Here is a 19,226-nt window from a genome sequence, read left to right as displayed (position 1 = left end):
TGTTTCTTAGTCTGTCAGTGTTTCTGTTTGCTGTTTTATTTTGATAGTCTCTTGTCATGTGTGCTTTATGTTCAGTTTGCTTCCCATCTGTCGTTTTGTCTAACTCCCAGCTGACTCCACTCACGTAATCACCCTCCTGTGTATATATTATGTCAGTCTGCCTTTGTCTCCAAGAGTTTGCATTTGGATCCTCTACTTGACCACTACTGGCGAGTTCAGGCCAGAATGGCAATTATAGGACTGGTATGACACAACCTTGTCACTGATACCCGAAACAAGCTTAACTGTGGAAAGAGTTTGATGAAGTATTTATTGTTGAATTGAAGGCTAACTTAGACCTGTACTATTATAACACACTCATGCATTTGTACTTTGCACTAAATTGAACTAAGCTCTTGCCTTTATAACCTCTCACCTTTTCCCATGTGGTTATTTGCTAAAGACACTACAATCAGCCATTTCAATGTTGTCCTGTTTTTGTAAATTAAAGAATGCTCGTCACTGTAAGGTCAGGGAAGAGGTTGTCTCCAGGGTGATCTCTGTGCAGTCCAACATGAACCTGACATTGGCACACCTAGAATTTCAGGGACATGGCGGGCTTGACTTTTTCCCTGCTTCTCTAGATATGAAGTGAGAATGAACACAATGCAAAGATAATTGGCCCAGGTAATGGTATTTCTCCTGACTGTGGCAATGCACAGTTTAAACATGTAAACAAGGAGTTGCTCCTTAATATCAGCAGTACCCTTCATGGAGTATATCAGAAACTCATCGGTTCATGTTATGCTTTGGGGAAGGGTTAGGGTCAGGCAGGCTTTCTCACCTACCTTCTTTGTTTTGGTCCAGTACACTAGTTGAGAAGTAGATTATGCAAAAGATCCTAAAGACACTTGGATGGAAATTTAGTGCAGAGTTTTATTTGTCCATCTGATGCATACTATTGGCTGAACAGGGCAGGAGATGGCAGAACTACGTCTTCCAACCTGGTTTCCAGGTCTTAGATTCCCAGCCTCATCCGCACCTGTGGAGATAAAGAAATTAAATACAATAAAATAATAGTCTTGGCATATTTCCACTACATGTGAACAGACCACAGAAGAGCAATCATAACCAAAACATCTCGTTAACAACATGCCTGCAGATTCCACTCCCAGAATCCCCAACAGCTAGAAAGCAGCTGTTACAATGCAGTAAACTGATGAAACTGATAATTCACTTCAATTCAGTTTGGGTTTGTTTGTTTTTTTCAGCTAGCGCCAAATCCCAACAGTTGCTTCAAGGCACTTTATATTGCAAGATAAAGATCCTAAAATACTACTAAGATAACATATTTACAATACTTGACAAGTGAATGTCACTGAAATATGTATGTGGATTGATTAAAATCTGTGAGTGCATGCATATTACCTAATTAACATGGAAGACTCCGAACAGGCTAGTTACAAACGTACTGCTAGATACTGCTACGTGAATTTTGTGAACAAGTTATGTAACAGATGAGTTGTTGTTTGGGCTGAGAGGCATTTAACAGTAAATTATTTAACAGTACATATAACATTACCATACACATTGAACAACCTAATATCCATGAGGCAAAAGCTTACCAGCGGATGGGTGTATCACGCAGTCATGATCCAGCTTCACAGCAGTAGCAGCCATATCGCTACCTTCACCAGGCTAAGATGACGCAGATTGACGTTTATTCGTCATTTCATATAATGACTGCTTTTCAGTGGTGGAGTAGAACTTTTTTAAGAGAAAAGGCTTGGGACAACACTGCTTTTTTGACAACTGATTGTGCAGCCACTGAAATAATCTTCTTTGCTTATTGCATTTATGTCTATTGCATAAGTGCAAATTCAGCACCTCCTGTCTTCTGATCACTTGTATCTATTTCTTCTTAACGGCTGTCCCAACCAGGAATGAATGAAAAGATAAGTAGGGCTGTTTTTGTGTACAACAAGAACAGCCTGGCATGCTGCAAAACTTTGATATTTACACGGTGCCATTTCTTCTGACCTGCAAAGAAGAAATCTACTATCTACTTATCACTACATATTAGGATGTCCTGCTGCTTGTTATGAGCAACTTCCGATAAAAAAAAAAATGTGAAAAAGGTCTATTATGTGATAATGCACTGCAGGTTATCTTACAAAATAACGTGAAAGTAATGTAATAAGTAATGTAATAAGTACACTACTTTCTCCAGTGAGAAATTCAGTAACATGCTGCATTACTTTTAGGAAAACTAACAAGTAATGTGAATGAAATTACTGTTTGTTTGTTTGTTTTAGTAAAGACCCCAATAATATTCATGACATGACAAGTATAAGTGTATTAACAGTTTAATTTGATTCTATTGTTGTACACCAAAACATTTGATTACATCAGTAAAATTCATAAAATTCCTACATTTAATCTGTATATATAATATACTTTTAAAAAAAAAGTATATTCTCGAAATATAAAATTTCTTCATTTCAAAATGTCTTCTTCAAAATACTTTTCAGGGGGCTTTTTAAATAGTTTGGTAATAACGAATTGCAAGCTTATAAGTAATTCAAGCATGGACCAGGTATTCAGAATGGCTATATGAAAGTTGTTGTACAAAGAATGTTCCCATCCCTACCTGCCCACCCATGAGGCCTACTACACAGTCAACAAATCCACACAGTGTTTATCTTTAAAAAAAAATCAGAAGAACAAAAAATAATGGTAATGATAACAAAGAATAGAATAGAATAGAATAGAATAGCCCTTTAATGTGACTGTACATGTATAACAAAATTATAGGTGCTCCACACCAACGGTGCAAGAATAATATTTTTTTAAAAAGACATCAAAAATAAATAGCCAACAAAAGCAATATATACAGTCTAGAGGAATATATACAAAACAACAGAAAGGCAAATAAGATTAAAAGGGTGAGTCAACTATTCCCGTACCTTCCAGTCTACTACGAAACATGTAGCAAACTTTTCAGCCATCAACTTGTGTGGCACAGATCGGAGATCTTACTGAAGACTTCCTTTCAGCAAAGTCTTCCCTTTCAGAAGTTCTTCAAGTAAAGTAGACAAACTATCTACACTATCTTGACAAAACGTCTGAAGTCTGAGGTTGACAGGAAGCTGGATCCTCACAGGGTGCCCCAGGAGTGAAGGGGATGCTTAGGAGGCCAGTGAAAGTGGAAGCCAGACGGGACACTGGCAACAGCAGAGATGGACCCCCTCAGAAGGCTTGGCTGGCGGGCAGTGTGAAAGAGGCCAGCACCAAAGATGGGACCCCTCAGGAGGATAGACCAGAGAGGAGAGGCTGAGGTGGAACTCATCTGATGGTCGAGCAACTGCATCATAAGAGACCCTCTGGTCCAGGACCTCTGGAGACCAGGAACTATGTCAAAGAAGACCCTCTGGAGGCTTGGCTAGGGACTGACATCAGCAGAGGTGATGGGGCACCGTGCCTTAGCTGGCAGCTGATGACGGCGACAAGGAAACAGATGATTTGGAAGGAGTGTGGTGATGATGGAGGAGGCAGAACCCCTCCAGAATCTTGGTAAATGGCCTGTCATTGAGGCGCAAATCCTTGTGCTCTGGCAGTGTTGAAACCACAGGTTCTGGCAAGGTGGGCTCTGGATACTCGGGACACTCTGAGGATGCAGGATACTCAAGATACTCAAGGGTGCTGGAGCAGGACATGCAGCCAACTCAAGCAAACGGGATACTCCAAGTACACTTGGAGGTCGCTGGAGATACCAGTTGAGGTACAGTTTTTATCGAGACCCCAACACAGAGAAACAGTGTCTGATTTCGCCAGCTCAGGAGCAGAAAACAGTTTTTAACAACAAAACTCAGAATTAACACAGACTGGCTTAGAAAATAAAGCCTGAATTTTCATGTTGGACTCAAAGATACCCAGCTCGTTTTCACAGTCACCAGGCTGTGAACACAAAACACAGCTAGTTTGGAAAAACAAAGTTCATTAACAGATTGGAAAGCTTGGATCACAGAAAACTGTTTTAATTTCAAGCTCAGTCTTAGTACTTGAATACTCTTAACAGAGGACACCAGTCATGGTACCATTGTGTGGCAGGCAGGATCTGGACCCAAATGCAGGGCTTGGAAGACAAAAGATAAACTCAAAGGCTGGCAGGGCAGCTGGTGGTGATCGGACAATCAGACACTCCCTTTATCAGGAAGTCAGTGGCACAGGAGGGAAAGCCGTCCCAGGAGTTGGATAGCAGAAAAGCTGCACCAGTAATCTCACTAAAGAAAGCTCTAAATGAAACATCTCCAACTCCGCAACACTGTGTATGTGTACGTGTCCTTGTGTCGCTGAAGTAAAACTAAACATAAGACACAGTGAACAAGAATTACCAAGATAAAAACAGGAAGACTCCACAAAGTATTACTGGAGCCCAATATAATGCCATCCAGAGTAAGCAGAGACATGGTGGGGGAAAAAATGAATGGTGGCTCAGAATTAAACACATATTTTTGAAGCTTAAAATACACCAAACAATTGACAGATAACACATCTGCATAATCATTTCCAACACTCTGAAGGCCAGCGAGGACAATTTGGATGCTCTCCAGGAATACACTGACTAGTGCTTCGATGTTAAGAAGGCACAGAGTTCCTCTTTCCAAGAACGAGACACCATGTTCAGAGAAATTGCCCAGAAGACTCCCCGAAAACAACATCACCACCCGGTGAAGACATTGGCGACATCCTCTTGTCTCTGGTCGAAATTCTACACCGGGAATTGCAATTCCCTTTGAATCGTTGGAATTTAGCCACTTGCTGCTGACCAGATCTCGCTACAGGGTCAATTCTCTAAAAGTGTCACCCAGGTCAGTGAAGAAAATCAAAACATTTTTCTTCTTTTTTCTCTATGTATTATTGTAGGGTCTACCTTGTAGTCTGATTTGTCATAACTTCTCCGTTTTGTGGTAAGCTTTTCTTTGGCTGTCACTTCTTCACCCTGACCTGTCTTATTTGGCTCAGCAGAACTGAAATATATATCCTGCTGCTTTTACACAGGCACTCACATAAGCTCAGTGATTCTCTGCGCGATCAACCTCTCACATGTTTAAGCTGCAGGAGATTTCACTTGTCATGTTTGCATAGTAAGCTAACGATTAATAAGACGATGTCAGAGGAATTGGTGCGCAAATTATCATCACTCACAGATCAGTGCTGTCGCTCTCTATACACAGTTCACGCGATTGCAAAGTGAAAGCAAAAAAACAAGCGCAAATTCAAACGCGATTTCAATGTCACATATTGACAGTGGCTCACCGATGCCAATGACATAATTACCCAGCTACATTTCCGAAAGAATGCAAAAGCATTGACATATATTTTTCCTTCCTACGATAGGCCGACGGGCAGGGAAGAGATAGATTTTGGTAGCCCGACTGGAAAAATCACTAGCCCCGGGACGTCGGGCTAGCGATATTGCAAGCCCTGTATCTGATTGAGGAATCACTCATCTTTGGAAAAGAGAGTTTATTACAGAGAAATGTCTCTTTCCAAAATAAAAGCTATACTATCCGCTTCTTCTGGGCTATATTCTCAGCAGCATAAGGAGAATCATGTACTAACAGCTGTCTAAATGACTCGGCTAAAGTTAGTAGCATGCTTGTTGTTTTTGTCTTTGCACTAGGATGATGTCGGAGTAAATGTGCAGTCATATTCGTTGTGTTCCCACTAGTGCTGTCAGCGTAAATCTCGTTGAAATGACGTTAATGCCACAACACGGCAAATCTCCGTTAACGAGCTACCGCCGATCGCCCCGTGCATGGGGCTGGACGGCCAACACGTTAACGAGCTAACTGCGCTAACACACTAGTTCCCACCAAAGTAATTGAGCATTGCGTGGCACATCCAACATACTGTTTTACTTTAGTCCATGACGCGCTGGAACTCATGTGCAATTAATGACTTTGCAATGCACAGCCATGTCTTCACTTTAGACCTGTAGTCAAGACCGCCTAAACCAAGACCAGGACAATACCAAGACCAGAGGGTATCGAGACCAAGACAGAGACAAAAAAAGTCTTTAAACTGCAGCCAGCTGCTGCTTCGTTTACGGGTGTCAGGCACATTTATGTGTTTTTGCTCTCGCACAGCCCTCCTCACCGCTGTCTACTGTCTCACTCATTCACTGAGAGGACAGACGCACGCTCCACTTGACTGTCGCGTCTCTCACCCTCTCTGTTTTTCACATAATGATATTATCCTATATCCTGGCATCTGATTGGCCACAATATGGAGGGATTGGAGCGTAGCTGAGTCACTAGGTTATTCTGTTTAGATGTTGCATATTAGATTGCCCCTCGTTTCCTTACCCCCTGTGTCCCCCCTCCGTGTATCTGTGAGTTCCCATGCCTCATTTCTCCTCCTTGTGTTTTCCCCAGCCTGCTATGTCTGTGCTCTCCCTGTGTTCTCTCTTCCCTTCCTGTCTGTGTCTCTGTGTACTTCCTGTTTTACTTTGATAGTCTCCCGTCAGTGTACGTCACGTTGTGTTTGCGCCTGCCCTGTCTCATTAAGATTATCAGTGTCACCTGTGCTCCCCATGTGCTCCCACGTCCCTCGTTATCCTTCTGTGTATTTATGTCTGTGTCTCCCTCAGTTCTGTGTCACGTCCTTCCTCAAACTGTGTGACTTTCCCTGTGTCTCTCCGAGTTAGTATTTCCCAGCTCCGTGAGCTTGCATTTGGGTCCAATTCCTTTTTTTTTTTTTTCTTGCCTGTCCCGTTTGGTTCTTTTGCATCAGAATTATTGTCTAAAGGCAAAGAAAGATGCCCAACGGATTTACTTTACCAAATGGACCATCCCGGCCTTGCTGTAATGGTCTATTTGATTCACCTTTTTTTTTATTCCACTTGTTAAATACAGGACAGACTTGAGTGGGGAAAACAAAGGTTAGAAAGAAAGGGAAAGAAAAACAGCGGGGAAGAGGGATGGGGATAAAGGGCAAAAAACAAAAACCAACAAAATAAGCAGACAAAAAATGCATCTATCAATCACCTGGATCACCTGTTGAGAAAGAAAGAAGAAAAAGAGAGCAATAGAATAAACAAACATCACGATGATCTATGGGAATGTAACAGTAAATACTAAATATTAAACATTATTGTGCAGCACGTAAGATCAACAGAACACAGTGTGCTTTGAGGTAGGAGCCAAAAAGGGTGTAGTTTGTGGGTGTGATCACCCGTGTGTACACCTGTGAGCATGGACGCGCTTGTTTTTTGTTTTTTAAAAGGTTCCTTCATGTAATGATCTGCTAGAGGGTGTGGGGGGGGGGCCACAGCCCCGTCCTCCAGGGCATGAAGCAGGTATGGAGGAGATCAAAACTCCAGACATCCAGAGGCCCCCAGAACACAAGAGACCAAGGAAGACCAACAGAGGGGCAGCCACGCCACTGTCCCAGAAAGAGCTGAGGAGAGTCCCAGATGAGGGCTCACTCAGCAGCCGCGGAGCAGAAGCCAGGGGGAGTTGCAGTGACGCGCCCGTGAGCTCCGCCGGCAGCCAGCCATGCCTGAGTGACCGAGCCCCAGGCCGAGAGGCCGGGGGCACCCCACCTCCGAAGTGGCCCGAGCGAGCCCCAGGCTCCAGGCCCCGATAAGCAGCCACCAAGGAGTGAGCCGGTGGCAGACACAGGCATTTGGGTCCAATTCCTGCCTGGACACAGCGTATCATGGCACAAATATGCATCAGCCAAAACTGTCTGCAGAGAACATAATAATGACAGTACCAGGGCCCACTAGGATGACCGTGACTCATGTGACAAACATCAAGTCATGCACAGCTCAACACAGAAAATATTCTTGAAATGACAACTTTAGAAGGAAGGCATGTTTTGGGGGAGAAGTGGAAAGTGCTGAATATAATCACAGAGCACACAGAGAAAAGTACTAAACTGAATCAATTTCAGCTTTCATTTTTCATGATGTATATTGTATTAATAATTAAATTTCATTATCTGTGTCTTTACCAGACATTTGCCACACAGGTGTAGATACTGTAGGTTCAGTGAATGCTGAAATTGCACTGATTGGAATATACTGGACATTCAAAGCTAAGATTCAGCGCACTGTGTTGGAGGCTGGGATTGGATGACTTCATCATACAGTATATACAACCTTTGATCATCGTTTATGTCCAGTTGAGAATGAATCTGTGCACTCACATATTAAATGAACTGAAATCAGTAGTGTGATCTCCAGTCTTGATATAAGGAATGAGAGACTAAGGAGCTTGGAAAGAAAAGCGTCTGGACTTCTTTGAGTTGCTTGAAGACGTTTCACCTCTCATCCGAGAAGCTTCTTCAGTTCTAAGGGTCAAATGGTGGAGAGTCCCAGATTTAAAATTCTGCTGAAAAGAGGTGAATCAGCAGAATTTTTGCTGGAAAGAGGTTTTTGCTGAAAACAGCTGAAAAAGCTGGGATTTGTGCTGAAAATAGTTTAAAAAGTTTAACTGTGAACTGAAAGAAATGTTGCCATAAGCGGGATTTGAACTCCAGCCTCCCAGTCTCAGAACGGCTGCTCATCTCACTGAGCTAAAACACAGCTCAGCCCAATACAGACTTGCGGGGTGGGTGGCTGTAACTCAGGTGGTAGAGCAGGTCAGCTACTAACTGGAAGGTTGGTGGTTCGATCCCAGGCTCCACCAATCTGCATGTCAAGTGTCCTTGGGCAATGCATCCTTTGGAGTGTGAATGTGTATGAATGTTAGAAAAAGTTCTTGGGTGAATGAATTAGTTGTATGCTCAGAGTAAAAATGTGTCTATTATGCTCTATAAGAAGCAGTCCATTTACCATTTACAGACTAGTGAAGAAACATTAGTCATGAGCTCCAGTCAACAGATGTCTTATTACGTGTCTATTATGAGTGGCAGGCAAACAAGGAGGTGCTGCATGCACCCATTTCACTCTAGTCCCAGGAGGAGACTAACACTGAGAGGAGTCAAATGCAGCATCTCGGGGGAATCAAGAATAAGTGCTTTTCAACGGAGAGTGATTTTTTTTTTATTTCACTGAAGGGATTCACTGAAAAGACACTGGGAACAAGAGTTGTCTGATGTAATGTTTACACTGCGAGACACTGAAAGGCTGCTGTGTACATGTGTACGTTATTACATGAACATCTGACCAAGACTTTACTTCTGACTTCATGTCGTTACATTTAAAATATGAAGACAAATATTATACACATGATGGCATAAGAATCAGTCTTTGCCTTGTTTTTATAAATCTGTAACTAATCTATTGGAATCACAGTCATACTGCCAGACTTAATAAGAGCCGTTGCTAACAGAGAAGCGCTCTGAGACTGTTGTTGTTGCCAAGGCAACCACTAATGTGCAGCTAGGCTAACAGGAGCTTGCTAACTTTAATAAGACCGTGTTTTATACAACAGCACAGCCATATAAGGAATCAGCTGATCACTGCCTGCAGCGGAATTTCTTTGCTTTTTCTTATTTAAGATTGAAGTCACCGCCTTATTGGGCAGGTTGGTAATGTGACGGGGACAGGCTGTCTGCTCCGGAGAAATGTGCTGTCAGACACTGGGTAATGCTCAAGATGCCTAATGATAGCGGCTAATGTCAGCTTAATAGTAGCTGCCAGCCTGTGTGTTGTAGTCAAACAACCGCACTGGGTTCTATTGTTAATGAATTAGTTTCTCTTTTACAGAGAACTGGCAATAGTGCGTTAGTTTCACTGAATAAAGGCTCGTGTATCCATGACTGCGCTGTGTTTGGCACAGTGTTTCGTTTGCATACACGCTTTCATGTGTGGACTATGCCCGGTGACCGTGGCTGTCATGCTTGTGTTCGTGTGCAGCGGAGACAATGCAGTGATGAACACTGATGTACTCATACATGTGTGTGTATGTGGGGGGACTGTTTTGGTTTGTTCAATAACGAAACCGTCCTCTACCAACCCGCGGTTCACCCCTGTCCGTCTTCGCATCACTGTTAACCTTCCCCCCAATAAAATAACGGCTGGCTGTACCCGAGACTGGTGGCCGTGCAGCCGGGCTAAATACTCGGCGCAGTCAGCGCTATGCCACGGCATTGTCAGAGCCTCTTAAGCTTACCGGCAGTCAGAAAACAGCGCTCCCCATGCTTCGGCCACCGAAGCTTACCTTGCTTTGGCCGATCTCTCGTAACTCCATCCCGTCCCAGTCCCCAGATCTCCGAAGCCCGAAGCGGGATAATTCCTCTCCATGAAAGAAAGAGCTGGATGAAGATGCACAGATAGTGAGCGGGAGGGAGGGAGGGATATCTTAACTTCCAGCGCCCGATTCTGTTTATTCCTCTGCTTGACAAGCCTGTAGACTGAGTGGGGATCGGGGGCGGTGTGGGGAGCCGCGGCGGACAGGAGCACCTCCTCCCCCCTCCTCTCCCCGTATATTTAACTGTCTATTGTCTCTCGTGTTAAGCCGAACAGATGCTCCACGTCGCAGCTTTAGTAAGAGAAATTATATTCACGCTGCTCCGATAGCTGCAGCTTACTCGCTCTTTTTGCGTTTTGTTCACATGACGCCATTTTTAAGAAGAATGACTTGGCTGGCGTGATCGCCTTCTCTCTTACAAGCATGCACGCCTTCGCAGTGTGCTGTAGACCATTGTAAACACAAAACAAAAACTAAGCTTCTACAGCAGTTTTACCTTTCTATGACAAACAACACAAAGACTGCAAACATGTCCAGAAGAACTTCCTCGTGATTCTAATTTAATCTACTACTTGCATGCTTATTTGCTGGCTTTGCAAGTCACAACAAGTTATACAATGACTGGAGGCATGTGAAATTGTTACATGATTTATTATATAAAATGCATCTTGGTTTTTCTTGAACACAAATGCACAAACACAGCACAAAAACGAAGTCTTAAGTGATCAGACTAGTGACAAATGATTAGCTACGGTCCACTTTGGGACTGTCTTTGAACTGCACTCCTAAGGAAAATATGTATATTTTAAAAAACAACCAGAAATTTTCCCCAAACCATCAGTGTCAAGGTTTCACACAGTGACCTGCAGGGCTTTCATTCATTGTCACCTGGATCAGCAGATACCGACGGCGCACCCCTGTGGTCAAAGACAGGAAGAAAAACTTTGTGAATAGCAGCATGATCAATGAACGTCCAGCTGTTTCCGTTCCTATGAAAAAAAGGTTTTTAGAAAGACGGGGGTGCAGTTAGTTTGAAAGCAAATAAGAGAACTGAACTATTTGTGCAACATCTCTAAAGTTAGAAATATCCTGTCTCAGAGTGACGCTGAAAAACTAGTTCATGCATTTATTACTTCCAGGCTGGACGACTGTAATTCATTATTATCAGGAAGTCCTAAAAACTCCCTGAAAAGCCTTCAGCTGATCCAAAATGCTGCAGCAAGAGTCCTGACAGGGACTAGAAAGAGAGAGCATATTTCTCCTGTTTTGGCTTCCCTTCATTGGCTTCCTGTTAAATCCAGAATTGAATTCAAAATCCTGCTCCTCACATACAAGGTCTTAAATAATCAGGCCCCATCTTATCTTAATGACCTTGTAGCACCATATCACCCTATTAGAGCACTTCGCTCTCGCTCTGCAGGCCTACTTGTTGTTCCTAGAGTATTTAAAAGTAGAATGGGAGGCAGAGCCTTCAGTTTTCAGGCTCCTCTTCTGTGGAACCAGCTTCCAGTTTGGATTCAGGAGACAGACACTATCTCTACTTTCAAGATTAGGCTTCAAACTTTCCTTTTTGCTAAAGCATATAGTTAGGGCTGGACCAGGTGACCCTGAATCCTCCCTTAGTTATGCTGCAATAGACATAGGCTGCCGGGGGATTCCCATGATGCATTGAGTTTTTCCCTTCCAGTCACCTTTCTCACTCACTATGTGTTAACAGACCTCTCTGCATTGAATCATATCTGTTATTAATCTCTGTCTCTCTTCCACAGCATGTCTTTATCCTGTCTTCCTTCTCTCACCCCAACCAATCACAGCAGATGGCCCCGCCCCTCCCTGAGCCTGGTTCTGCTGGAGGTTTCTTCCTGTTAAGAGGGAGTTTTTCCTTCCCACTGTCGCCAAAGTGCTTGCTCATAGGGGGTCATATGATTTTTGGGTTTTTCTCTATGTATTATTGTACGATCTACTGCACAATATGACTGTTGTTGTGATTTTGAGCTGTATAAATAAAATTGGATTGAATTGAATTGAATGTGTGATTGCTTTCTTCATGCCATCACACACATTTGGTATTGTTTGAAGTATCATTTCATTTTCGATGTGCACATACAACACATACCATACACTTGCAAACACCACTGCATACACCACTTTACACCACTCATATAGACTTTCTCGCATCATGATTGTCATTGATTATCATACTATAATCAGTGTAGTGCATATATGGATGGTTCCATGTTCTTCATCTTCTAGATAAGTGGACCAAAGTTATTTAGACATTGCCTGGGACACCGAGTGCCAATATCTATACAAATATTTCAAATTTGTATGCCATTTCATTTACTGCAAACATGAGTACATTTGACAGTTAAATTAAACACTCATCTGCAACCTGCTTGCTTTCCCTTCTTTGTAATTGTGTCTTTACTCAATCAGTTTCACTTGTGTTGAATTTGTTACACCTGTTTCCAATTAGTCACCTTCCCGTGTATAAATACACAACATGTGTTGTGCTTCTCTCACCAGAATGTCTTAGTACTCTTGGTAGTCAGTCTTTCCAGTGTTCCTTGTGTGTGCACGCTTTGCCTTCCACTTACCCTGAATATGGTGGTGGTGGAGCATCGTGCTGCCCACTGTGGTTCAGGGCATCGTTGTAGCTAGGCAGACCGGGTGCAGTGATCCCACCTAGGGGCACCGTCTCCGGAGCTGATGTATGCCCATCTACTGCAATTTGTACTGGAGGTCTGGAACAGCACACAGCACAACATGCCAATTTTAAACCCCTTTAGTTGCTGTATTGCTAATAAACAAACATAAAAACGTGAAAATGTTTATACACTATATTGCCAAAAGTATTTAGTCGTCTGCCTGTATTTGGTCATGTAAACTGGGCTAAAATCCCATTTCTAATCCATGGGTTTAATATGATGTCGGCCCACCGTTAGCAGCTATAACAGCTTCAACTCTTCTGGGAAGGTTTTCCAGAGAAGGTTCAGGAGGTTTCGACCATTTTTCCTGAAGCACATCTGTGAGGTCAGACACTAAGCATGTGCCCTGCCTTAGGTGCCACCTATTCCTAATCCTTATAGGTATAACTGAGTGATTTGCATAAATTAGTGCTGTTTCTTAAATTTGTAAAATCTGTGACAAATTGTATTGTTTAATTTTTTAGTCTGTTAGTGTCTTGGAGCAACTGTAACCTACATCATTTCCTTAGTGATCAATAAAGTTTTCTGATTCTGGATGGAAGATGAACAACTTTAATAAGTGACCGACGCGTTTCAGCTTGTGACCCTGATGAAGGCCACAAGCCGAAACGCGTTGGTCAATTATTAAAGTTGTTCATCTTCCCTTAAGTGTTGCTGGAGTTCCTGCTTTGTGAATTCTTTCATCCTCTCCATGCACCTTGGAAGCAGATGAAGTTGTGCCAGAAATCTTTGCTGTGATTCTGGTACAGCTGACTCTACTCACCATTAAAGCAAAAGTACTTAGGTCCAAAAAAGGAGAGTTCTAGTCCCAGTGAGCCTTGATGGGGTGACTGTGGCTCAGGCGGTAGAGCAAGTCATCTAGTAATCAGAAGGTTGGTGGTTCAAGCCCTGGTTTCTCTGGTCGACACATAGCCACATATCCTTGGACAAGATACTAACCCCAAGTTGCTCTCTGATGCATCCATGCTACGACTGTGAGTTCTGTATTTTTCTGTCATTTAAAGTTTTTTGACTTGCTTCAATTTTTAGTGAGCCATACCTGGGTTTTGTTCTTTCATTTTTTAAGGTGACAGTGGTTTGTCCGTCTCTTTTGGTTTAATTACTAATAAAAATATTAATGAACTTTAATAAACAATTCTGCCCTCATGTCTCCTTTTTTCAACCCGGACACTTTGTGTTACTTTCCCACATCCCCTGGACCTTTAAGGGAAAAATAACAATAAAGAATTATAAATTTGCACAAACTCTGGATTAAGATTAAGGGATTAATATTGTCTTCTTGTCTACTTTGTATTTTTTTTAATGGTCTACTGGTTTTTAAAAGACTTTACTGGGAAATGTTACTGGTGTCGGTTAGGGTGTCACTTTGTTCCACATTTCTCTGTTACCAGATGATCCACATCGGAGCAAACGTACCGGCCAGACCTCCGTGCACCCTTTTTCTTGGCTTTGTAGCAGTACACTCCCAGCACCGTGGCAATTACAGCAGACACTAGTACAGCCAGGATCCCTGCCACCAGACCTGACACGTCCAGTCTGTTTGCACTACCTTCAAAGACAAACATCATCACCCCACTCAAAAAATGTTTTCAATAGTTCTCCTGTTACTCAGTCAGACAATCTGTAGCCAATCACTACAGCAATGACTTCAGTCGTGATACTGTTGGAGGTTTGAAGACGTAGATAAAACAGCAAAATTAGAAAATATACAAAATATACAATCGACAAAAAATAGCAATATGGAAAAAAGAAAGTGTCATCCCAACTACTACAAAAAATACATTCGTCATTAGTATGCACATTTGAACAATGAAATGAAAAGGTTAGCATAGTGATGCTAAAGTATTACCTTGATTGGTGTACGTTTTCCAAAATTTTTCCTAGAAATTGAAGCCAATGAAGATTAAATGAAGAGGTCACCTTGAATAAGTTAAGTCAAATTGTTCAAATACTAAGAGAAAAGGTTTTGTATTTTAAATATTAAAATAAAAAAAACATGTATATTTAGGTGATAAACGTGTAAATAATTGTTAAATTAAACTGATAGTTTTTCATTCTAAGACTCCAGATTAAAAACAGGTTCTACAGTCAAAGAAGAGTCACCGTCTTCGCAGTGTCCTCAAAAATCTCTCTGGCTTCCTCGTAGTTGCAAATCTCTTCCATGCACTCCCTCTCCACATCACCAGGCACAACCAGCTCAAAGTCCCAGCTGTTATAGAGCAGTGAACGGGACAGGAAGGATGCAGCTTCTGTCTCATCCACCAACACTGGATCTCCTACAGGGTGTAGTTCACTGTCACTGATAATCAAAAACATAACTCATACGGACATCAAAAGTCAAACTCTCTAGTCTGTTGTCTAAGCTCCAGATTTCCCGTAGTATCTCTGACCCCTCTTTTTATGGTTCATGTAGCGAGGGATGCATTCTCAAATGTACTCAGGGAGCTTCAGCCATCAGACCCCACCAAACACTCCTCAGACAGTGGGATACTGGGGTTTTCTGTGATTCTGTTTAAAATCACAAAGCTGGTTTTGACTGCTCCATCGCTGGATGAGTAACTTGGCAAAAAGTCCTTGTTGCTTTCGAGCTCAGATGTCCATTTCTGCTCTTCGTTAGTTTTTGTATTCCTGCGCGTGCTTAGTCTAGTAATGGTGATTCAAATTGTAATCCTTAAAAACTCTTGTGCTCTCCACAAACAAAGCTTTGACTTCAGTAAACAAGTACTTATAAGTGCATTTCAGGAGCTCCCAAATTCACATCTCTGATAATCGGTTCCAACACATTTACAGTGAAGCGGCATTTCCTTGCACACACATATGTAAATGTTAAAAAAAATAGCCGTCAACAACAACATTGTGTTATGATTTCACACAAAATCACAAAAAACAAACTGTGAAAGCTGAGAGTGTCTGGTGGCTGAAACTGGACAAAACTGGATTATTTACATTTGAATGCTAATTTTCTGTGGAGGTCCATCATGGACCTGCTTTAATGCCAACGGGAGATTTTCAGTGTGGTAGCAGTCTCCCTATCAACTTCTAAAAATGTATGTTATGAATTATAATTGTAATTATTGTTATTAATAATAACGTTGTTGTTGCTAAGTATTTCTGACACTTCTGATCTAATGAAGGTATAATTCACACACACGCTCACCAAAATTAGACCACAGAAGATTAGAAAATGCTGCCTGCTGTGATAAGTCTTGATTTCTGCTGCAACATTCAGATGGTAGCGTGGTATTAAGGTATCTGTGAAAGATCCTTTCAGGATTCTGCTTCCTGTGGTGCTCGGTGCTGTGGGACTGTTAGTTCCAGCTGACCAACGTTTAGTTTCACGCACAGCCTACCTGGAGATTCATGCTGACAACCACAGTCACTCCAGAGGAGCATCTTGGCGATGTGGGGGAATGAGACATTTGTATTGTGTATATGTGGATGAACAACTGTGTGATGCTAATGTTTCCAGTACTTTTTTCAATCTGTACCACAAACAATCCAAGTGAGCTGTGCAGGCCCAGCGTACTAGAAAGATCAACCTAACGTGGGTCATACACAGAGGTAGGATGGAGCATTAGGAGTGGTTGCCTTTCTCCTCCTCATGGCGCCCTGCTCATCACCACTGTGTTTATGTGCTTAAAGAGAAATCACTTCCTTGTAATGAAAACTGATTCTGAAGTACAACTTCACCAGCTCATCTACACAAAGCAGAATGTATATACACCATATATATATATGTTTGTAGATGGTATAGCAGCCGTGGCCGTTTGTCTTGAAACAGCTGTAATCTACACATTTCAAAATTTTGACTTTATTCTCACAACAATGTTTTGTTTTGCTTTTTTCTTAATGGCACCCTAATACTCCTTCATAGGAAAGCCAGTGGTGCTATATAGAATTTGTTTTTATTGTTATTTATTCTAAATCCTGCTACCAAGGAGCTGCTTCTAATTTCACTTAACATCTGATGTTTAATGGCAATAAACTACTCAGATTCACAGAAGAGCAGTTTGGTTTTCCTCTAGTCGTGCTGTTGTTGCAAGGCACGTTTGTGTAACTGAAGCATTACCACAAATTATAAAGCTAATTTTTATGAAGTGACAGGAGACAGGTGTGGGTTACCTGGTTGGTGTCTGTACGTGACGGAGCAGTGGGCCATCTGCACGAGGGACAGTCCGTTCATCCACAGCAACAATAACGCGGCTGTCGAAGCACAAAGCTACACAGAAAAAGTGCAAGAGCACCTGTGAAAACACTTGTAGTTAGAAGCCCGAGTATGAAGATGCTCCTCCAACACTGACCTGTCCAACACAGCTGCTCCATTTGGCTCCAGTTTGTTCCATCTGTCAAAGCTTTCTTGAAGAAAAACAAACGTATTTCTCTTGGTTTCACCAAAAACAGAGCTAATAGTTACTCCACTTCATTGCGCACTTTATTGCGCTGAGACGATCAGGAAACAATAAACCTGTCGGACAGCATTGCACCTGAAGGGAGGAACCTCCACAAACTGGTTTCACTGTTTACTCACAATATGCTGTCTATGTCAACATGTCCAATACACAAGCAACACACGTCTGCCTTGTAACTATAGAAGCGAGTGTAGAAACAGCCTTTAACCTGCCGTGCCAAGCTAGGGTATCCCCCCCATCCCCTGCGTCGGGAGCGCGCACAGGGCAGGGAGCGCGGATCCACACGAAGTGTGAAGTTTTACTGAAACAGTGAAACACTAGTGTCGGTACGTCACGGCAGGAAATGATACATTTATTGTTTTCATGTGGATCATTTCAACAAACCGAGGACGGACGTCTGCGTGGACTCTCAGCGAGTAAACCCCCGTGTTCGTCTATAGAAACGCGTCTTGTTTGTCCATATTTTACATATGTGATCATCACTTAAGTTGTTAACCAACAACATGCAGCTCCAGTCATCGCTTGTAACATCAGCTCCAAAACGCCACGGCAAAAACCACAGGGTGACGTCACCTGTCTATGGGCGTTAGATTAATTAACAACCATATAAATATTTTAAATACCAAATAATGTCAGACAATATTTTCACGGACCGGCCTTTAAGGCGGATAAATACAACAAAATGATACGACCGAGACAAAAACTCTGGTATTTTGTAAATATCATAATAAACGTGAATTCACTGTGTAATTGTGTAACTTTATTAGCATCTTCCTCCTGAAATGCGTCAACAACACTGAGTAACGTCCTCCTCTCCGCCCCTTAATGCTCTCTGGTCGCTATGGTAACGCGTGCATATTTCTTTCAAAATAAGACGCACAACTACAACACGGAAAAAACCCAGGGGAACAGAGTTAACGATAAAAACCCTGAAAACCATACATTTCACACCAGAGCCTCAACTCTCGCGGCCCGGTACCAGTCCGTGGCCCGGGGGTTGGGCAGCGCTGGTCTAAGGAGCTTGGAGGGAAAAGCGTCTGGACTTCTTTAAGTTGCTTGAAGACATTTCACCTCTCATCCAAGAAGCTTCTTCAGTTCTAAGGTCAAATGGTGGAAAGTCCCAAATTTAAGCCCTATGAGAGTGTCCCCCCAAGAGGGACAAAGGACCCCTTAATGATCCTCTTCAGGAATCTCACTGAACCTGAAAAGAAAGTGTTAGACAAAGGACTTAATTTTGCCATTTCTCCTCAACAGTTGCCCATAGTGGACCTCATCACAGCCACAGAAACCACCACAAGGATTAATAAATGGTCACAAACAGAAACAGAGCTGAAAGTTTCAGCCTCCCTCCCCAGTGCTAAAGTCCCTCCATGTAACCTCACAATACAAGAGAAGAAGGCCATCGCTTCCCTGAGCAAAGACCACAACATCACCATATTACCAGCTGGCAAGGGAAGGTGCACTGTTGTTCCAAACACAACAGATTACCACACAAAGATCACTACACTCCTCAGTGACAACAATACCTCAGACAAAAACTGGTTCATCACAAAGACAAAACGCCAAAACACAAACTTAACAATGTGGTGTATGCTGTACAGTGCAGCGAGGAATGCTCAGACCTCTACATCGGAGAGACCAAACAGCCACTTCACAAGCGCATGGCACAACACAGAAGAGCCACCTCCACAGGACAAGACTCAGCATCCATCTGCATCTAAAGGTCAAAGGTCACTCTTTGAGGATGCCAATGTTCACATTTTGGACAGAGAGGACAGATGGTTTGAAAGAGGAGTGAAAGAAGCATCTATGTCCACTGTGAGCGACCATCTTTGAACAGAGGCGGGGTTTACGACACCAACTCTCTGCCATCTATAATCCAGTTTTGAGATCCTTCCCAGACGCCTTAACGCCCACTCACATCC

The 19,226-nt window shown here is 42.6% G+C and overlaps 2 protein-coding genes across 4 annotated transcripts in view; both read right to left on the bottom strand.

Moving 5' to 3' along the window:
• Positions 1-10,764, bottom strand: part of prr12b (proline rich 12b) — a 62,185-nt gene extending 51,421 nt beyond the window's left edge. For 2 of the 3 annotated variants that reach the window (XM_026166200.1, XM_026166201.1), the window contains exon 1: positions 10,155-10,764. In XM_026166200.1, the coding sequence (XP_026021985.1) occupies positions 10,155-10,237 (83 nt within the window). In that variant the 5' untranslated portion in view covers positions 10,238-10,764. Of the gene's footprint in view, positions 1-8,196; positions 8,227-10,154 lie in introns of those variants that run through there. The other variant, XM_026166202.1, reaches the window with a different exon arrangement.
• Positions 10,765-10,816: 52 nt separating this feature from the next.
• Positions 10,817-17,856, bottom strand: prrg2 (proline rich Gla (G-carboxyglutamic acid) 2). Its single transcript, XM_026166268.1, has 7 exons — positions 17,194-17,856; positions 17,015-17,111; positions 14,996-15,168; positions 14,742-14,772; positions 14,309-14,441; positions 12,782-12,928; positions 10,817-11,101 (listed from the first exon to the last, which is right to left on the bottom strand). The coding sequence occupies exons 1-7, from the start codon at positions 17,233-17,235 to the stop codon at positions 11,059-11,061; spliced, it is 666 nt and encodes a 221-aa protein (XP_026022053.1). The 5' UTR covers positions 17,236-17,856; the 3' UTR covers positions 10,817-11,058.
• Between the last annotated feature and the right edge of the window lie 1,370 nt (positions 17,857-19,226).

This window comes from Astatotilapia calliptera, chromosome 4 (assembly GCF_900246225.1).
Source record: "Astatotilapia calliptera chromosome 4, fAstCal1.2, whole genome shotgun sequence".
Classification (NCBI taxonomy): domain Eukaryota; kingdom Metazoa; phylum Chordata; class Actinopteri; order Cichliformes; family Cichlidae; genus Astatotilapia; species Astatotilapia calliptera.
Note: the sequence above shows the minus strand (reverse complement) of the source record. Positions and strands in the feature narration are given on the sequence as shown.

Excerpts from the sequence above, each read along its gene's own strand:
- prrg2 (XM_026166268.1), bottom strand. The coding sequence starts at position 17,235 with ATGGAACAAACTGGAGCCAAATGGAGCAGCTGTGTTGGACAG. Across the intron at positions 15,169-17,014 it reads CACGTACAGACACCAACCAG|GAGATCCAGTGTTGGTGGAT; the intron begins GTAACCCACACC and ends TACACCCTGTAG. Across the intron at positions 11,102-12,781 it reads CCACCACCACCATATTCAGG|GGGTGCGCCGTCGGTATCTG; the intron begins GTAAGTGGAAGG and ends CTTTGACCACAG.